Source organism: Chenopodium album, chromosome 8, assembly GCF_948465745.1.
Source record: "Chenopodium album chromosome 8, dcCheAlbu1.1, whole genome shotgun sequence".
Taxonomy (NCBI): Eukaryota; Viridiplantae; Streptophyta; class Magnoliopsida; order Caryophyllales; family Amaranthaceae; genus Chenopodium; species Chenopodium album.
Window position 1 is genome coordinate 68499941 of NC_137841.1, and position 21009 is coordinate 68520949.

Below are 21009 nucleotides of genomic sequence, written 5' to 3' on the forward strand. Positions count from 1 at the left end.
GCATTTAGGAGACAAGATTAAGAGTTCAATTAACCTATGCATATTTGATAATTGCGCTATAATTAGATGAAGATGAAGCAGTAATTTAGGTTAAAGATTTTGGTTACATAAAACCTTCATTAATTTATTAGAAGTGGATAACTTTTTACAAAAAAGATGGAAAAACTGACAAATCATTATCCGAATGAATATACATAGGCCTTGTTTAATTAAGTAGAAATCACTTTGATATCAAAAGCTAAAAAAATGATCTGACTCATTTGATTACGATAGATATATGAGCGAAATAATTATGTTAAAGAACTGTACTTTGCGTGCAAAGCCAAATGAGATTTCACTTTAAAACCGTCAATGACGTTGAATTACTAGCCTTTTACCTTTATAAAAGTGATTTAAATCTATATATCTTCTTTTATCAATTTGGGACACTAACCTATGTTATTTAGAGAAAGAGCTACAACAGCTTCACAGCTAGAATAATATGACTTTTTATAGAAATTACCAATGTAAAAATTAATTTACTAAAATTAAACAATCAATAATTTTTTTTTCTTTTAAATGTTAGGATGGTAGTTAAACATTTTATGCAAGAGTCAATGGACTCAAAGTTCAATACAATCATAAGTAATGTAATATTTGTGGATGTCAGATTGACATATCGTTTCTATATAGTCGGTTAAGATTTAGAGACATCACTCAAAATCTTAGATCAAATTTACTGATGTCATCATTGCCTATTACGACTCTCCATACACCAAACAAAAAAAAAAAAAGATATCTTGATATTTTTGTTGGTTGTCTTTTCCATGAAGGCACTATCATATATTTTATGTGGACACTGTAGAAACATGCAAGTAATCCATCTACTTGCTTCTACATCCATTCTCTGAACCGTGAACTCAAATTAAAGCCAAATTTCTGCTTTCAATAACTTTCATATAACTTTTCCTCTGTCTTTTTATCCTCAACTTTTTATTTTTAAGCCATTTCTCGTGATTAAAATCGCCAAAAAGTACACTTTTGTGTTTAATCTTTACTTTCTTAGTTGCTTTCCATCGTTCTCTAATGTGTACTTAACCAAATTCCACATCTTTTATATGATGGTTGGTTTCGATCTCGTGATTTTCGTAATTTGCTCATCAGTATCTTAAGCCTTACTAACCCCATATAAAATTTTCTTGTACATTCTTCAAATATCCAATTTTTTCTAGTGTTTTTCATCAATTTTTACATAAAACAACTAATCATACAATGGCACCAAGTAAACTTGCAACATCTTCAATGGATAACCTCCATAGAACAAAATCCGACATTTCAAGTGTATTACAACATATACTTGATCAAGGGAATGATGATGATCCTGCTTCAACCGGCCTCCCTACATTATCTGAAGTCGAGCTAGCAAAATGTGAGTGTTGTGGGATGAGTGAAGAGTGCTCGGGCGAGTACATCGAAGAGATGAGGAAGAAGTACTCAGGGAAGTTGATATGTGGGTTGTGTGCCGAGGCAGTGAAGGAAGAAATGGAGAAAAATGGCGGTAAGACGAGGGAGGAAGCCTTAGAAGTACATATGAATGCTTGTGTAAGGTTTAATAGGCTAGGCAGGGCTTACCCTGCTTTGTACCAGGCTGATGATGTGAAGAAGTTGTTGAAGAAAAGTAATAGTGATAGGGCTGCTAAGGGTGGTGTTCCTCCTAGGAAGGGTGGCCTCGCTCGAAGCTCGAGTTGTATACCTGCCATTACTAAGGATATGCAGGACAAATTGAGAGTGTAATCCATGGATACATGCATGATTGAAGTTGTTATTGTAACTCTGTAAGTTAGATTGTTGAAATTATATGTGATGAGATATTGTGTCTTGTACTCTTACTTTATTTAGTTGTTAGTATTCCCTCTATTTCGAAATAAATGCATGTTTTATGTAACTATTTTTCAAGTAATTAAACGCATGAATTTAGTTTTTTGATAACTTATGTACTCCTTAATATATAGGTGATACAATGAACTTTAACACACTTGCCAAGTAAGCACTGTTTTGACAATAATCATATCATATAATAACTAATATATAAAACTAAATTTTTAGCCAAATCACGAGACAACGACACTTGGCGTTTCAACTTTTCGCCAAGTGTCGCGCCATGTTGATTAGATTTATATAGACTTCGTTGGATAAAAAAATTATTTTAGAATTTTATTTTCAATCAAATTTGGGTAGAATTTTTGGATAAAATTGTTAGTTTTTAGAGTTTTATTTTCAATAAAATATAAATATTTCGTATTCAAATTGAATTATAATTTTATTTAAAAAAATTAGATTATAACTCCAAATAATCATCATTTAATTTTTTTTATATCATATAATATTTTTTGAAGCGAAGCAAGTAGTTCAAAATGTACATCATCCATTTATAATATGTTCTAATCGATTAAATAATATACTTCACTATTTAATATGGAGTATAATTTTAATATTGTGTGTAGACATGTCAATCGGGTCGGGTCATGAGTCATTTTTTTTTAATCATTTTTTTAATGATATATTTGAAATTTTCACGGTCTTTAATATACAATTTAAAACGTTTTTATCTTCATTTTCTTGGGTAAAAATTAAAAAAATAAATATTAGTAAAATATATAACGAGACGAGTCTAAAAATTCCTACATGGCTATAATATGTGTATGGTTTTCAAATATGATTGATTTTTTTTTTTAATTCTTTATTGGGTAGCAATGATGAATTGGTGACGATAACGTGTTATGAAATAATGGCGAAAATCAGAGATTGAGTGAGAATAAAATGTGCATTCTACTTGTATTTCATATGATAGAGCCATGGAGGTATAGGTTTGCTTTCCGGAATGATACAATGATATAATAGGCATCCACATATATATTTCATAACATTTTATAGATTATTAAGATTAAGAGTATTAAGTAAAAAATTTTAAAGTAAAAAAAAAAAAAAAAAAAAGTTTGAACCAAATTTTTACAATTGGGCAAAAAAATTAGGTATATAGAAAGTAATATAATATATTATTATTTCCTTAAAAAAAAATGTTATTGGCTTTGTCCTAAACTCACAATGCTTATTGGGGATAAAAGTTGTAGAGATTAAAAAGAATAAAAAGATATTGAATTTCACACAAAGGAAAAAAGAATTGTTTTTTGCCATTGTGAGATAATTCCAGGATGAAAGATGCATGAATAAAATAACTAAAAAAAATTAGTAGAGAAAACGAGATTACTATTTAATTTAATAGAGAAACGAGATAAACAAACAATAAATTAGATGAAGGGAGTCCGGAGAAGTGCAGCTAGAAAGAGAAGGTAAAAAGAGGAATAGAGAACCTTAGGCCCTATTTGATTCACCTTAATTTTGCAGAACTGAAATTATTTTTACTTAATTGAACTTATTTTTACTGAACTGAACTTAATTTTACTGAACTGAAATTATTTTTACTGAACTGATATTATTTTTACTGATTTTCTATTATAATTTTTCTTTAAGAAAACTGAATTTACTGAACTGAACTTATTTTTACTGAACTGAGCTTATTTTTACTGAACTGAAATTAATTTTACTGAACTGAACTTATTTTTACTGAACTGAAATTATTTTCACTTAATATTATTTTTGTAAGGTGAAAAGAACAGAGCCTTAGTTTATGTTCAATCTGTGCTCGTTTAATAGAAAAGAGCTGTTCTTTCAAAAAAAAAAAAAAAAAAAAAAAAACCTAATAAAAAAAACTGTTGAAATATAGTGTAATTCGAAAATGACGTAGCTTAGTACTAATACGGAGTAGTTTTTCTTGATGCTTTTGGTCATAGATTTTTTTTAAGGCTTTTTAATTTATTTTTTATATAAAGGTTTTATGGGAAGATTTTACATGGAATTAGAAAATAAACATCATATTATGGCATTAAATATTTAATTACAATATGTTGTCAAATATATATTTGCTATAATGTTGTCAAATATATTGGTATGAACCTATATATGTTGTCAAATATATTTAGGCAAAGTTGTCTAAAAATACTTTGTTTTTATATCATTTTGTGAACTAGTTAGTAATTTACTTTTTTTTTTTTTTTTTTTTTAACTAATACCTCGATTAAATTTTGTTTTAAAATTGACATCTTAATGATGAAAATCGGTCAAAAAGTCAACTTTCTTGTATTTGACTTTCATTTTATAACGAATTAGCTTAGTTGTTGATCTGATTTGTTGATGAGACTTTGATATGTGTACATCTGAGATACTCCCTGCATTCCTGAAAGTTTGACTCACTTTATAATTGCGTGATCTCCAATAAACATCTTTGACCATGAATAACTCGGGTTATGTACAAGTAAAAATTATAAAAAGTAGATATTTGGATTGTTTATAATAAGGGGAATTTAATAATATCTCACATGCTAACTCATTGATATTGTATATAGCTCATAGAATGCGGTCAAAATTATTTTATTTTGACTATATGAATAGTAACAGAGTCGAACTTTCAGAAGCGGAGGTAATATAAATTAAATGATAGAGCAACTGAAACATTATGATATAGTAATCCAACATCACACTATCATCAATACACAGGAATATAAGATGTATGTCCGATCCATGGGGTATATATTAAACATGATCAATGGCCCCGGTAGTGCAAACACAGCAAATTGGGTTGAACCATTTGATAAAAAATGAGCGTAAAGTTGGTTGCTTGATGATGAACTTGACTAGGAAGTTCTGAGCATGAGCAAGGACAACAATCGCCATCAAACAAATCCAAGCTAGGAGAGTGTATATAGGTACCTTAAACGTAGTACATTCATATTCAGCAGTAGTAGATATTTCCACCGATAGAAAGTAAGTAACAACCGTTGCTGTCACCGCAATCCAAATGGTTATCCTTAAAACCACGACAAAGAGTCGGGTATTAGGAAAACCACTTATAAGGAGAAGGATAACACTTAGAGATGAAGCCAGTGCGATTGTATTCGAAACCACTAAATAAACCCAAGCTACCATTTTTTCCTGTATGTATCTTCCTGCTTCATGGGACTCTGGATAGGAGGTTCCTTTAGGAGAATCTTCTTGCCAAAAGCCTCCAGGAGGGCTTATTACGACCTCGAAAGCTATGCTTGCTATAACAGATGCTGCCACCATTAGTGCGTTGCTTTGATTTGTTATTGTCTTATATTTGTTCTTGATATACAGTGCATCTTGAGCTCTTAATGCTTTGGAATTCTCAAGGTACGGTCCAATTTCATCGTCATCTCCCCATTTTATCACTGCTTGATGATAACAATAATACATTTTTACTTTTCTTCTTCTTCTTAGCAAATGGCTATCCAAAGCTGTCATACCTTTTATGTTCACTGCGTTTATATCAATCCTTTTGTGCTCTAGTAATAATGTTACCATCTGCACCCAACATGTCAATTCAGTTCAACTTCAAGAACATCATCATTCACTTTTTTTTTTTTTTAATTTCTTGGAAGATAGAGAGGAATTTGTTTTGTTTTGTTTTGTTTTTTAAAGACCTTTTTATAGTGGTCGTTTGAAAAATGAGTATTATATCATTAATAAATAATATCATCAGTTCATTTTTTCATGTTAAAAAATGAACACAATTAGTTTTCTAATATCTACCACACAAATATACTTTTTAAAAATATTTATCCAACATAAAATAAATATTTTTCAAGAAACTATAAAATAAGAATAAAATTGCATAAATAAAAATAAAAATGTTAATGATACTATTTTATACCAAAAGTAAAGTAATATAATTAATTACATGGAAAAAAATGTCAACTACGAACTACTAAAACATTATGATAGCCTTATTTTAAACGACTTATATAAAAATTTCACATAATATTTAAGGAAAAGAGGAAGTATTATTTTGATTTAGGCATAATTAGGCAAGAGTAATATTACCTTGAGTACCTTTAGAAATTTAAGGTTATTTTGTTACAAAACCCTTACAAAAATTTTGTAAAATGATTTATTCTTACCTCAACTTGTTTGGCAACCACTGCTAAATGTAACACAGTATTTCCATCACTGTCCCTGGAGTTGAGCAGCTCATCATCATTTGTGACATCTATTAAAAACTTGAGAGCATTTGGCTGATGGTGTTTTACACACAAGTGCAGTACATTTTCACCACCGGTCGTTCGTTCCCGAGTCGCCTCTGGCATAGCCCCAAAAAGTTCATCAAGCACTTGAACTTGACCATTTACGGCTGCAACATGAACCGGGTTCATTCCATCTCGATCACGTACAAAACACATGCTAGGCTTCACTTCAAGCAATAATCTGACAATCTCCAAGTGCCCTTTTGTGGAGGCAATATGTAAAGGCGACAAACCTTTTGATTGATCAACCTCTTCTGCTAATTCTGGCTTACGGCGTAAAATCTCTGACAAGAACTCTAGCTGTCCTGCTTTAGCGGCTACATGTAAAGGCAAACCCGAGTTCTGAATGATGCATCGATCTAGAATGAGTGGATCTTGTTGGAGCAAACTGAGCAACGAAGGTACGTCTCCCTCGAGTGCTGCATTCAGTAGCCGTGTAACAGAATTAGCAGCTAATGGAGGGTGCATAAATTTGGCTAGTTTGTCATTGATCCATTGATCGAGAACAACCGAATCTCTTTCGAGTAAGTTGAGCAATGAAGGTACGTCTCCGTTAAGTGCTGCATCATGGAGCTCTGTTGCTAGAGAATGTGGTCTCTCTGCTTGTTGTCCAGCCATGCTAGATAAGCTGATAACCAAGTATTTTTTTTTTATTTACCCAAAATAGAAGTTGAAAATATTAAAAGGTTTTTTTTTTTTTTTTTTTTTTTTTAATGTCCAGTCTATTTTTTTTTTTTATTTTTTACTTATGAGTTTCACTTTGTTTATGTGCAATATAAAAGATATTTTGAAAGTTAGTAAAACAAATCTATTTCCTCCGTCCCATACTATAGTTCCTGTTTTTCTCTTTTGGAGTTTTGGAAACCTAATATATTTATTTTTGGCTAGTATGTAAATACTATTATACCTTTTATTTTTTTTTAATTTTATTCATTGTACTTTCTAAATTATCCTTGAATTTTCCACTTGATTTATACTTTTTCCACTTAGCTTTCTCTCTAACTTTTGTCTATAATTGTACTTTTCACCTTTTTATTTTTTTATTTTATTTTTATTTTTTTTATCTACTTCATTAACTTTCTCATCTCTCACTTGAGTCAGTAATTATATATTTTTTCTTACCCATTTTAATGTATTCTATTTGCTAGCTTTTTCCTACAATTTTTTTAAATATTGTAAAAAAACACAAATAGTAACTATATTATGGGACGGAAGGAGTAGTGAATTTCTACATGACTATACTTTTGAGCGTATAAATCACAAAATGTGTGTATGAATAGTGTAACATTCCAAACATTTATATTGTAAACGAGCAAAGTAAAATTGTGCGAAAAAAATTACCTTATAACAATAATCTTTTATTATCTTTATCTTTATTTAATTTAATTTTTTAATGGAAGTTTTGTTGGTAGGTTGAGCCGTTGAGTGTATAAACCACGGCTCCTTCATTGATACCAATTTGTGCTTTGGGAACATTAATACGAAGTATATTCAATTGATCAGATATAAAAATCCCAATCGATTGATGTATTAATATTGGTACGTAGAGACTAGAGAGAATACAAACTAAGCACTATTTAATAACAAAACTGGAAACAAACAAATCATGCTACATTGTCTTTTGTTTTGTCACAAAATTATACGAGTATACGACATACGCAATATTTTCAACAACTGCAGATATTCACTTATTTCTTATCTTGGTCAAGCTAAATTACTATTCGAAGCCTCATTCACTTATTTCTTATCTTGATCAAGCTAAATCATTATTCGAGACTTATCAACAAATTTTTTGTGTGGCAGTAGTACAGTTATTAAATGATACATAGTCCTTGTATCTATTCAATCATATTTCGAGAAATGATTTTGGCACACCTTTAATGTGAGAGAACAATTTTCTATGCTGTCTTACATAAGGGTGTACTAAAATCAATTAATGATGCACTAAATCAATTTCCTCATATTCTGTACTAGCTACTTTATTCGTTTTTTTTAATATATATTTGTATTTAGTTTGGTCTAAACACACATATTTGACCAGTTAATTATGTAAATATGCAATTGTATAATTTATGAGAAGTTGAAATAATGCACATTTAAAACGAATCTAATAAAAGTATAAAACTCCATTTCAAATTTTTTGTTGCTTATGTACGTAAATAACTAAATACGGTCATAGTAAAATGAGTAGAACAATAAAGAATGCAAAACGATATGACACACCAAAAATGATTATAAGTTTTAACACACCTTTTATGTGAGAGACTGAGAGCGCAATTTTCTATGCTATTTTATATAGGAGTGTGCAAAAATACGTGGATTTGTGCATATATGCTGCCACTCTTAGTGCTCCCACTTCCTATTAAAATACCTAATTTGACTACTAATCGGTTTTTCTAAATTAAGATAACATATTCCGTATAATTACTTGATGATGAAGGATATTTACAATCTTAAGAAAGGTAGGTTTGAAAAATTATTCGGAAAATAATAAAATCTTCGTTATTTTCTTTAGGTATATTAAGATTTATCATATTTTATTAAATTATTTAGTCAATATCCTAATGCAACTATTTAGAGGAGGAAAAAAAAAAAAAAAAAAAAAAAAAAAAAAAAAAGAGTTGCCACAGCCCACAGGGAATATGTATTTTAAAAATTTTTGTATATAAATAATTTTGAATTGATATGTATTATTGCCACATGTCACAACTCAAGCTCTACACCCACAATGGCAGCAAGCAACGTCACTTGGGCACTAGGCAACAGATCGGGCCAAGGGAGTTGCCCATGGGTGCTAGGAAGCACCACTCCCCTAAAGAGCTTTAAATAGCAACCTGCTTATAAACCTAGTGAACACTCAAGTGACAGTAACACAATAATGGGTCATTTGGGAGACCAAATGGAATCCAAATGAACCCAAACTTGGTGGTCCACCGTTTTTGGACCCAATAAACACAATGGTGCAGCCAGAATTTCGAGGAAAGGTCCGGAAACTTCCAGAACGTGCTACAAGGCTCGGGATACGTCCGGAAGCTTCTAGAAGTATCTAGGTTGCTCTTGTACATACTTGTAACCTCTAGAGTAATGTAGAATACTCCGGAAACTTGTACATATGAGTAGGGACTCAGAAATGTATAGAAGTCTCTAGAAGAATAAGCTTCTAGGACCCTCCATTTAAGGAGGTTAGAAAGCTCTAGAATAGAACATTCTAGCTACTTGGGAGGACTATAAATAGGGTCCTTCCCCTCATTTTGTAGACCATCCAAGCATTTGTAAACACTCTCTCTCAAGCAATACAAAGTTCTCTTAATCATTCTCTCACTTGTGCTTTACTTACTCACTTACTTTAGCTTTCGTTGCCATAGTTGCTACAAACAGTACTCGGGGAAAGCCTTGACTAGCAACCTTAGGGAAGGAAGTTAGTGGGCGCGCGTGCAAGAGACTAAAGGGATCAGTCAGCACGTGACAACATGGTATCAGAGCAGCAACGATCGTGAGGGGCGACGTTCTGTTGGCTTAGCTAGCACAGTAGACTACGAAAGAAAGGTAAGTGTTGGACGATGGGCAAGAACAAGGAGGCGAGCGCATCACAGGTGCTCGAAGGAGAGGCTGAGGCCATGCCTCAGGCCTTCCAGAAGCTTGAGAAGCGAGTGCATAAAGGCGATGAAAAGACGGCCAAGCTCGAGCTAGCCATGGGGGGCTTGTCCGACGCCATTGGCAAAGTAGAGCTTGACGTGTCAGCGCTCAAAGATCAAGTGGTTGACTTAGACAACCGACTTGAAGAGTTGGGCTTGGAACGCACAACGGAGGCTCACACACTCGCTAATCAAGCCGTGGAGAAGTTGATGTGCGAGCTAACCAAGTTACGGGAGGAGTTCTCGGGGGAGCTCCTCGCTTTAAAGAAGGAGAACGAGGCTCTCAAGGAGGAACTCGCTCTTTGCCGTAAGGCAGCGGTAACCGGAGGATTTACCATTAGCACGGGACCCAAGATGGAGGTTCCCAAGCCACAAAAATTCCATGGGAAGCGAGATGCACGGGAAATCGATAACTTCCTATGGGGCGTCGAAAAATACTTCGACGCTATGCGCTTGGAGAGCGATGATTCCAAGATCAACGCTGCCACCATGTATCTTGGAGATGATGCCATACTCTGGTGGAGACGCCGCGAGCTAGATATCAAGAAGGGAACTTGTTCCATTAGCACTTGGGACGAGTTCAAGAAGGATTTCAAACGGCAATTCTATCCAGAGAATGCCAAGAAGCTCTCGATGATGAAGCTGCGGGATCTCAAGCACAACAGCACCATCAAGGAGTACATAAAGCAATTCTCAACGTTGATGCTCGAGATCGACGATCTCTCAGAGGAGAATCAACTCATCTATTTCGTCGGAGGGCTACAACGTTGGGCCCAGCAAGAGGTTGAAAGAAGGAATGTGCAGACACTTGCTGAAGCCATTGCAGTGGCCGAGTCCTTGCTCGAGTTCAAGGATTCCAAGAAGGATAACAAGGGTGGCAGCAACAGGGGAAAAGGTGGGGGAGCTAAACCTGCCGACCGAAGCAGTAGCAGCAGCAACAACCGATTCGAGAGGAGGGACAGAGACAAAGGCAAGGGCCAGACATCTAATTCTTCCTCGTCGGATAAAAGCAAGCACCGCGACTGCTTCCTATGCGGAGGGCCGCATTGGGCTAGGGAATGCCCAGGACGACAAAGGCTCAATGCCATTATCTCTTCGGGTGGTGAGTCGACAGGAGACGAAGCGCAGATGGGGACGTTGCGCATCATGGGAAGTGTCAAGGCTACATTCGAGGCCGAGGGGTGCAGCGATGTTGTCAAGGTAAGCACACTTCCCCGCCCAAAGGGAAAACTAATGTTTGTGGAAGCATTGGTGAATGGCAGGGCTTCCAAGGCACTTGTTGACACAGGTGCCTCACACAATTTCATCGCCAAGGAGGAGGCGAGAAAATTGGGGATCAGGTATATCAAGGAGCCAGGCACATTGAAGACCGTAAACACTTCACCAGTGCCCATCCTTGGTATTGCGAGAAAGGTGCCTTTTTGTTTGGGAGAATGGAGTGGCGCCGTCGACCTCACCGTCGTCAACATGGACGACTTCTCTCTTGTGTTGGGTCTAGAATTCATGGACTCGGTGAGGCCGTTCTCATTTGAAAGGGACGGGTCGATGACTATTGTGAAGGACCAAGGAGCATGGTCCGTCCCTATTGCTCGGGAGGAGGTCGAGGCTAAGATGATCTCGGCCATTCAGCTGGAGAAAGGCGTCAAGAAGGGCCAAGAAACATTCTTGGCCACACTGGTCAAAGAGGAACCTTGTGGGGGCGAGATTCCAGCAGAAGTTACCGGAGTGCTCGAGGAATTTAAGGATGTGATGCCTCCGGAGCTACCCAAAAGGCTTCCCCCTCGAAGGGAAGTAGATCATGAGATCGAGCTGGAGCCAGGGGCTAGGCCTCCAGCCATGGCACCCTATCGGATGACACCACCGGAGCTTGAGGAGTTAAGGAAGCAGCTTAAGGAGTTGCTGGATGCAGGGTTCATCAGGCCATCCAAAGCACCGTTCGGAGCACCTGTGCTCTTCCAACGCAAGCATGATGGGGGCATGCGGATGTGCATCGACTACCGGGCTTTGAATAAGATAACGGTGAAGAATAAATATCCAATCCCGCTGGTCGCTGATCTCTTTGACCGACTTGGAAAAGCCAGGTACTTCTCAAAACTTGATCTTAGGTCGGGCTATTGGCAAGTGCGCATCACCGAAGGTGACGAGCCTAAAACGACGTGCGTCACTCGCTACGGGTCCTTTGAATTCTTGGTGATGCCTTTCGGTCTCACCAACGCCCCGGCCACATTTTGTACATTAATGAATAGAATTTTCCAGCCTTTTCTTGATAAATTTGTCGTTGTCTATCTCGACGATATCGTCGTGTATAGCAACGACCTAACAAGTCACTTGGAGCATTTGAGACAGGTGTTCCAAGTACTCCGGGAGAACGAGCTTTATGTGAAGTAAGAAAAGTGCTCATTCGCCCAAGAAGAGGTGTCTTTCCTAGGGCACCGCATCAGGGCTGGAAAGATCATGATGGAGCATGATAAGGTGCGCTCCATCAATGAATGGGAGGAGCCCAAGAACGTCTCAGAGTTGCGTTCTTTCCTTGGGCTTGCCAACTAATACAGGCGATTCATTAAGAGCTATTCAGCACGAGCAGCACCACTGACCGACCTCTTGAAGAAGAAGATGCAATGGTGCTGGGATCACAAATGCCAGGCAGCCTTCGATGACTTAAAAAAGGCGGTCACCGAAGAACCTGTCTTGGCCTTGCCAGATTACTCCAAGCCATTTGAGCTACATACGGATGCCTCCGATTTTGCCATTGGAGGGGTTCTCATGCAAGAGGGGCATCCAATTGCCTACGAGTCACGCAAGCTGAATGACACCGAGAAGAGGTATCCGGTACATGATAAGGAAATGACGGCGATCATTCATTGTTTGCGAATATGGAGGCACTATCTATTGGGGAGTCGGTTCACCATCATGACCGACAACATAGCAACAAGCTATTTTCAAAATCAGAAGAAGCTCAGCCCCAAACAAGCTCGGTGGCAAGACTTCTTGGCCGATTTTGATTATGTGATGGAGTACAAGCCAGGAAGGGTCAATGTGGTTGTTGACGCTCTTAGCCGAAAAGCCATCTTTGCTAGTGTTAGCAGTATCGCTAGCAACGTCCTTGGACGGATCAAAGAGGGATTAGAACATGATTCAATGGCCAAAGGGCTTGTTGACTTGGCCAAAGAAGGGAAGACCCGACGGTTCTGGGTAGAGGATGGGATACTCTTCACCGTCGGAAGACGCGTCTACGTGCCTAAGTGGGACAATCTTAGGCGCGATGTGTTAAAGGAGTGCCATGATTCTTTATGGGCGGGACACCCAGGCATCCAACGCACTATGGCTCTCGTGGAGGAGATCTATTATTGGCCTCATATGCGAGACGATGTGGAAGCATATGTCAAGACTTGTCTTGTGTGCCAGCAAGACAAGGTGGAGCAACGAGTGCCGGCGGGTCTGTTGCAGCCATTGCCAATCCCAGAAAAACCATGGGAAAGCGTCTCATTGGATTTTATATCAGCCTTGCCCAAGTCAGATGGGTGTGGTTCAATAATGGTGGTCGTCGATCGCTTTTCCAAGTATGGCACTTTCATACCGGCACCAAAGGACTGCACCGCGGAGCAAGCCGCCAAGTTGTTCTTCAAGCATGTGGTGAAGTATTGGGGCTTACCGCGGAGCATCATCAGTGATAGGGACCCGAGGTTCACCGCCAAATTCTGGACGGAGTTGTTCAAGCTCCTTGGGTCAGGGCTACATTTTTCAACAAGCTTTCACCCACAATCAGATGGGCAGACAGAGAGGGTGAATGCTTTGCTCGAGTTGTATCTAAGGCACTATGTGAGTGCCAATCAGCGAGATTGGGCGAAGCTCATGGACATAGCCCAATTCTCTTTCAATCTACAAAGGTCCGAGGCAACACAACAAAGTCCTTTCGAGATAGTCATGGGGCAACAACCTTTGACACCACAAGCCGTTGCATCGGGCTACGCGGGTAGCAGCCTACAAGTTAGCCAAGGGGTGGCACGAGCAGTTGGACATAACAAAGGCTCATCTTGACAAAGCCGCCAAGAAGATGAAGAAGTGGGCGGACAAGCATAGACGCCCGTTGGAATTCATGGAGGGCGACTTAGTCATGGTCAAGCTGCTACCTCAGCAATTTAAAGTCTTCCGCAAGGTACACAAAGGCCTTGTGCGGAAGTACGAGGGACCTTTCCCGGTGATCAAGAAGGTTGGGAAGGTCTCCTATAAGCTTGAGCTACCACCAAAGATCAAAATCCACCCGGTGTTCCATGTGAGTATGCTCAAACCCTATCATGAAGACAAGGAAGATCCATCAAGGGGTGAGTCACACCGAGCACCGACAGCGGTAGTGACTTCGTATGATCGGGACATCGAGGTCATTGAGGCCAAGAGGGCCATAAGGAAAAGAGGTGTGCCAAGCTATAACGAATATCTTGTCCGATGGAAGGGTCTTCCGGACAGTGAAGCATCATGGGAACGAGAGGAAGACTTGTGGCAGTTCAAGGACAAGATCTCGGAGTTCGAGGGGCGGCCTTGACGGGGTCGTCAAGACTTGGGTGGGGAAGCATGTCACAACTCAAGCTCTACACCCACAATGGCAGCAAGCAACGTCACTTGGGCACTAGGCAACAGATCGGGCCAAGGGAGTTGCCCATGGGTGCTAGGAAGCACCACTCCCCTAAAGAGCTTTAAATAGCAACCTGCTTATAAACCTAGTGAACACTCAAGTGACAGTAACACAATAATGGGTCATTTGGGAGACCAAATGGAATCCAAATGAACCCAAACTTGGTGGTCCACCGTTTTTGGGCCCAATAAACACAATGGTGCAGCCAGAATTTCGAGGAAAGGTCCGGAAACTTCCAGAACGTGCTACAAGGCTCGGGATACGTCCGGAAGCTTCTAGAAGTATCTAGGTTGCTCTTGTACATACTTGTAACCTCTAGAGTAATGTAGAATACTCCGGAAACTTGTACATATGAGTAGGGACTCAGAAATGAATAGAAGTCTCTAGAAGAATAAGCTTCTAGGACCCTCCATTTAAGGAGGTTAGAAAGCTCTAGAATAGAACATTCTAGCTACTTGGGAGGACTATAAATAGGGTCCTTCCCCTCATTTTGTAGACCATCCAAGCATTTGTAAACACTCTCTCTCAAGCAATACAAAGTTCTCTTAATCATTCTCTCACTTGTGCTTTACTTACTCACTTACTTTAGCTTTCGTTGCCATAGTTGCTACAAACAGTACTCGGGGAAAGCCTTGACTAGCAACCTTAGGGAAGGAAGTTAGTGGGCGCGCGTGCAAGAGACTAAAGGGATCAGTCAGCACGTGACACACAGCTCTAAAACGTAATTCTGACTTTTTTTTAGCGTAAGTAAACAGTACTATCTCCTACAGACTATTTAACAATATATACGTTCTGGGATGCAAACTTAAGTAATTATGTAATAGATAAGAGTGCTGTCATTAAAAATGAAGATAGGTTAATTAAAAGGAAAACTTTTGTATACACCCGGTTTTCAGTAATTTACTGAACATCGGGTACACTTTTGTGTCACTTTTGTCAAATTTAGTGTCACTTTTGTCAAATTTATCAATGAAGCATAAATAACTTATATATATGTCAGGGTAACTTTTGTGCGTTTTAGTGTAACTTTTACACATTTTATTGTCATTTTATAACATATGTTCAATAATTTACTGAACATCCGTTTTATTTAAAAGTTTGTCTAATTAAAATTGATGATGTTTTATTTTCATTTACTATTACATGCATGAAAATTGTGAACAACATTTCACAAATAAGCTAATTATAATAACTTTATAAGGAGGCAGGCCGGGTGCCCGTACACACTCGAAAGCAAACATGATTGGAGTAGATAATTGCGAAGAATGTGATGACAACAGACATTTGAGTTGTGACCATTATTAGACGTTGTTGATGTTGTTCAAGTTTGATTCATTCGTAGTGTTTGTTGACCTTGGATAACACATCTTGCAAAATGTAATAATTGATTGCCTCTTTTGCCAACCAACAAGCTTCCATATGAACCGCAAAGCATGTCCTAGGAGTATAATTCCCATCACCACTGGCACGGTGTTCAAAATCACGTCGACCATCTTAAATCCATATCCATCATCGATTAGAATTGATACTGAGAACATGTAAGTCAATACAATTGCAGAGACAGCAGTCCACAAGGTAATCCTCAAAAATAACAAGAAATATCGCTTGCAGGGAAGGCCGCTTATAAGGAGAAGAATGACACTTATGGATGATAATAGTCCTATTGTGTTGCTAATTAGTAACCATTTATAGACCATTCCAAATTCAGACGACAATATAGCAGTGCCTGCTGAGTGGTTAACATCTTCTCCTCCTAAGTTATTGTTTGTTTCCTGCCAAACGCCTCCTGGGGGATTGACTCCGGCTTGGAAGGCCATGGTTGCTATCAAGGACGCCACCACCATTAGAGCTGCGCGTTGGTTCTCCAACCAAGCATGGTCTTTTTTCGGTTTTAAGGCTTCTTTTGCTGGCAATGCTGTGGCACTATTGAGATATTGCCAAATCTGTCCATTGCTACTCGTTGAATTCATCTTACTTCGTTTGTGAATATCCACGGCTGTTGATCCTTTTTTGTTTATAGCATTCTTTTTAATCTTTGGATGTTCACGTATAAATTTTACCATCTGCACGCATAACAATGATGATTGATGATGTACACAATTGATTGGCTTTGTATTTACGACCCATATTCAACCCAAACATGATTACACATTTAAATTATAAATGTATATGTAGATCCACTTGGACTATTGAGTCCAATTAAAATGCAAAATGGGATTAAATTAAGGCAAAATTGGTATAAACCACCTTATTTGTCCAACTTTTTTGAAAAAATAACCTTTTATTTTTTTATTTATTAAACCACCTTTTAAATACATAAATTCTTGATTGTACCACCCCTATTTCAAATTTTGACAAAAAATTTAACTGAGACGTCAAAGGGACCCACAACTTGTGCCTTTCGCTTCTAAATCATGAATTTTTTCACCCCAAAAACATTTGACTCTTCCCTCTATATAAATATGTGACTAAATTGAGTAAAACTCTAAAAACCCAAACCTAGTTTTGCAACAAAAATTAAATTGTAGTATTTGTTTATTCTCAAACCCTAAATTCAGGTAATTGAAGTGATGGTTGAGATGGAAGGGAAGGTTTTGCTATGGTTGATGATTTGGAAGTGGGTGGTTGAGATGCAATTTGTTAGATTTGAAATAGGGGTGGTACAATAAAAAATTTAGGTAATTAAAAGGTGGTTTAGTAAATAAAAAAACATAAAAGGTGGTTTTTTCAAAAAAAAAGTTGGACAAAAAAGGTAATTTATACCAATTTTACCTTTAATTAAAAGATAAAACAAATGCAGTGCATGATATCATTATTTGATGAAAGAAACATTATATTCTTTCCTCAATATTAGTGCTGTCAAATTTCAAACCAAAACCGTTTAACTGCCCGAAACCGACCGACCCAAATGAGAACCGAACCGATTAAAAACCGATTTTTTTGAAACCGAAAACCGACCCGAACTGTATTTTAGTAAACCCGAAACCGAATCGACCCGAATAATGTTAAACCGTATAAGAACCGAATCCGTTAACAAACCGAACCGAATATAAACCGAATTAAAAGAAAACCGAACCGAAAAAAAACCGAACCGTATCTAACCCGAAACCGGTTCCAACCCGAAATCGTTTAAACTGGCAAAAAAACCGCTTACACCGAACCGTTAGCAAACTGCTACCCGTTTGCACCAAACCATTTAAAAACTGAACTGATTGTAAACCGAACTGGTTATAAACCGAACCGTTTATGAACCAAACCGCTTCTAAATCAAACCGTTTACAAACTTTTTTATATAATTAAATGGATTTTTTTTTTTTTTACGGGGATATAATTATGGATTAAATATTAGAAATCTTAGAATATTTTTTTTAAAATAGCAAGGCAAATCATTCATTAAGGTCTTAAGGATAATCAGTGTTCACAAACAAGAGCAAAACAAGCAGGCCCAGGCCCTGCCTCAAACTATTAGCAACACTACTGCCTCTAGTCATGTATACATTTGAGGTGATGAAACCAAATGAACAAAAAGCTTGTAATATTAAGTACCAAGGCTTGGCTGAAGGCGTAATAAATAAAATTAATTCACAGAGACTATTAAGCATATGATTACATTGATTCTGTGAGTAATAATGAAATAAAGATGGGAGTGTGCTAGTGACATGAATATACTATGGATAGACTATGTTTTAATTCAAATTCAACTATAATTTAGTAAACTTGAAATGGAACCGATATGAATAACGTTAAAGTGGTTAAACAATCGAAGAACCGAACTAGTTATAAACTGAACCAAAAAAGAACCGAACCAGTTAAAAACTGAACCGAAAAAAATCGAACCAGTTATAAACTGAACCAAAAAAGAACCGAACTGTTTCTAACCCGAAACCGTTTCCTACCCGAAACTGTTTGAACCGGGATAAAAACCATTTACACCGCACCGTTAACAAACCGCAACCCGTCTGCACCGAACCGTTTGCTATCCGAACTGTTTACAACCCGAACCGAATTAAAACCGCTTAAGAATAAACCGAAACCGAATCGGACCGATAACTATTTAAACCGAACCAAAACCGACACGTGAGACAATTAAACCGATTCCAAACCGACCCGATTAAATACCGAACCGATTTCAAACCGAACCGAAACTGAACTGTCAAACCGTTTTGACAGTGCTACTCAATATATATATATATATATATATATATATTCAAACATTATAATAGTACGTACTTTGTTTAAATAAGAAGGATAGGATAGAAAAAGACTAGTTCATTTTCATCATACCTCCGATTGTTTGGCAGCTACAGCTAGGTGCAAGACCGTATTGCCAAGGGCATCATCGAAGTTAAGCAACTCATCATCGTCCATAGTTTCTACCAAAAACTTTAGAGCCATTGCTTGTTTATGTTTCACACATAAATGCAAAATAGTTTCACCACCAATAGTCCTCTCCCAAGCAGCTTGTGGCTCTACCCTCAAAAGAATTTTAAGTACTTCGATTTGACCATTCAAGGCAGCTACATGAACAGGCGTCTTACCATCTTGGTCATGTGTGTAGAAAATGCTTGAATTCACCACAAGCAAGTCTTCGACGATTTGCAATTGCCCTTCAGCACAAGCAATGTGTAGGGGAGTTGATCTTTTAAATTGATCAACCACCTCTACTAGTTTTGGCTTTTTTTCTATTATCTTGTTAGTAAAGTTTACATGCCCAAAATTAGCTGAAACATGTAACGGTGACTGCATATAGCTTCCTGACTTTTCGATGATGCATCGATCAAGGATAAGTGGATCTTCCTCGAGCAAGTTAAGCAACGAAGGTACATCTCCCTCGAGTGCTGCATCATATAGCCTTGTTATAGCAAGTGACCGGCTTCTTTTTATTTGTGCTTCCATTTTTTATGGGAGGGAATTCATGTACAAGTTTTCTTGCAATTTTGTACTCGTGTTTGTCTCTTTAATACAATTATACCCGTTTAATTTGTTTAAGAATAAGAATGCAAGATCAATGAATGGAGACATATTTGATGGATTATATTTTTCTTGGAAGCTCACTCTAAAGAAACCTTTTATTTGAGCAATGGTGGGCAAGTCAATAGTGGTATACTCGCAAGTAATATATAACTAATGCTTCGAAATTATTTAGTACTATAAAAAACTACGTTACATGTTTCGAGCATGCATTAATTAATAGCTTCTCTAGAAGGTCAGGAGAGCTCACTTCACCTTTTCCTCTCTTCCTCCTTCAAATATACTTTTTTTTTTTTTTTTTTTTATTTTTTTTTTCCTGCGCTTGGAGCTACCACCAATTATTTGGTGTTTGAAATTATAAATTAACTTTTAATATAAAGTACGAAGTAATTGTTACCATCGAGGTGAATAAAGCTTCATGTGCTAAAACTTATAAGAAATATAGTGTGAGGGTAAAGTTGTGAAAGAAGTTGAACGAATTTAGTTAGGTATCTATACATGAATATTATGAAAAAGGCATATTAGTTTTAGTTATATTTTAACTTTAATAGATGAAAAGACTAATTCTATTGAGTACTTCATATATATGTTTATGAAATGTGCACTATTAGTTCAATTTTATTTAATTATGGTGGAAATAAAATAATTCATTTTCTTACTTAAATTTGCAAGTTATGGAATGCCTAACGACTTTATTAACATAGATTAGGGCAGCTAATGCATGTGTCATACTTTAACATTTGTTTACAAAATTAAAAAAAAAACGACTTTTAACATTAATTATATAATATATTTATTTCAACTTTTATATTAAAAAGGTAATACAAAAAAGAAAGATTAAGGGAGGTGACATGTGGCATATGAGTAATTTATGATAACATATGGTATATGAAAGATTTGTGATTTGTGTTTTTAAATACGAAGTATAGATAGATAGACCAATAGATAAATAGATAGATATAGGTTAGGACAACTAATGCACGTGTCATTCCAAGCCATGTTCAGGGACTCTTTTAATTGTTAGTTACATCAATAAGGGAAATTATATAAACAAATATTTTTAAGGATGTAAATTTCTGCATACTATTATAAATAGCTCAAAGAAAAGACAATTAACATTAATAAAGACAAAAAAAAAAAAAAACCTATTAACATTAATAATGGCGAAATAAAAACTTGTATATATAAATGAAGATAAACATGTAAATGTATATTTTGAAGGCTATAATTGACATATAACACACTATTTTTAAGGGTAATCTTATAATTTTATTTAAGGTTTTTATAAATGACTATAACACACTATTCAGTAATATGCTTTAATAACAATTAGGTGAAAAACATTACCTCTAGGTAAATTAGAGCAAATTATAAGCACATGGACTTAAAAAAAAAAAAAAAAAAAAAAAAAAAAAAACCAACTTTCAACAGGTTACTTATCATTGGGACTATAATAGGTAAAGAGATAGCATAATTGGGAATATTTGGTAATAAACCTTAGATGAGATTATCAAAAGTAAATCGCCTAGTTGAGATTATTAAAGTGTATTTTCCTAAATACGGAGTAATACATTTACAAAATAATCTAAAGTGAAAGATTAAAGTGGAAACTTTAATAATTCAAAGTAACACCAAT

The 21009-nt window shown here is 36.5% G+C and overlaps 5 protein-coding genes across 5 annotated transcripts; 3 read left to right on the forward strand and 2 right to left on the reverse strand.

Moving 5' to 3' along the window:
• Positions 1 to 855: 855 nt before the first annotated feature.
• Positions 856 to 1962, forward strand: LOC145556398 (uncharacterized). Its single transcript, XM_081618048.1, has one exon. It carries the CDS (start codon positions 1252 to 1254, stop codon positions 1771 to 1773), a length of 522 nt encoding a protein of 173 aa, XP_081474174.1. The 5' UTR covers positions 856 to 1251; the 3' UTR covers positions 1774 to 1962.
• A 2560-nt stretch (positions 1963 to 4522) lies between these two features.
• On the reverse strand, positions 4523 to 6755 carry LOC145555404 (uncharacterized). Its single transcript, XM_081617148.1, has 2 exons — positions 6015 to 6755; positions 4523 to 5418 (listed from the first exon to the last, which is right to left on the reverse strand). The coding sequence occupies exons 1-2, from the start codon at positions 6753 to 6755 to the stop codon at positions 4630 to 4632; spliced, it is 1530 nt and encodes a 509-aa protein (XP_081473274.1). The 3' UTR covers positions 4523 to 4629.
• A 2942-nt stretch (positions 6756 to 9697) lies between these two features.
• LOC145555405 (uncharacterized) lies at positions 9698 to 12160 on the forward strand. Its single transcript, XM_081617149.1, has one exon. The coding sequence runs from the start codon at positions 9698 to 9700 to the stop codon at positions 12158 to 12160; it is 2463 nt and encodes an 820-aa protein (XP_081473275.1).
• Positions 12161 to 13826: 1666 nt separating this feature from the next.
• On the forward strand, positions 13827 to 14312 carry LOC145555406 (uncharacterized). The gene has a single exon (XM_081617150.1). It carries the CDS (start codon positions 13827 to 13829, stop codon positions 14310 to 14312), a length of 486 nt encoding a protein of 161 aa, XP_081473276.1.
• Positions 14313 to 15703: 1391 nt separating this feature from the next.
• Positions 15704 to 19298, reverse strand: LOC145555407 (uncharacterized). The gene is made up of 2 exons (XM_081617151.1): positions 18687 to 19298; positions 15704 to 16465 (listed from the first exon to the last, which is right to left on the reverse strand). The coding sequence occupies exons 1-2, from the start codon at positions 19296 to 19298 to the stop codon at positions 15704 to 15706; spliced, it is 1374 nt and encodes a 457-aa protein (XP_081473277.1).
• Between the last annotated feature and the right edge of the window lie 1711 nt (positions 19299 to 21009).

What these genes read in the sequence shown, in the direction of transcription:
- LOC145555405 (XM_081617149.1), top strand. Translation starts at nt 9,698, where the DNA reads ATGGGCAAGAACAAGGAGGCGAGCGCATCACAGGTGCTCGAAGGAGAG.
- LOC145555406 (XM_081617150.1), top strand. Translation starts at nt 13,827, where the DNA reads ATGAAGAAGTGGGCGGACAAGCATAGACGCCCGTTGGAATTCATGGAG.
- LOC145556398 (XM_081618048.1), top strand. Translation starts at nt 1,252, where the DNA reads ATGGCACCAAGTAAACTTGCAACATCTTCAATGGATAACCTCCATAGA.
- LOC145555404 (XM_081617148.1), bottom strand. Translation starts at nt 6,755, where the DNA reads ATGGCTGGACAACAAGCAGAGAGACCACATTCTCTAGCAACAGAGCTC. An exon ending in TGGTTGCCAAACAAGTTGAG is followed by an intron (nt 5,419 to 6,014) that starts GTAAGAATAAAT and finishes TGTTGGGTGCAG; the next exon opens with ATGGTAACATTATTACTAGA.
- LOC145555407 (XM_081617151.1), bottom strand. Translation starts at nt 19,298, where the DNA reads ATGGAAGCACAAATAAAAAGAAGCCGGTCACTTGCTATAACAAGGCTA. An exon ending in TAGCTGCCAAACAATCGGAG is followed by an intron (nt 16,466 to 18,686) that starts GTATGATGAAAA and finishes TTATGCGTGCAG; the next exon opens with ATGGTAAAATTTATACGTGA.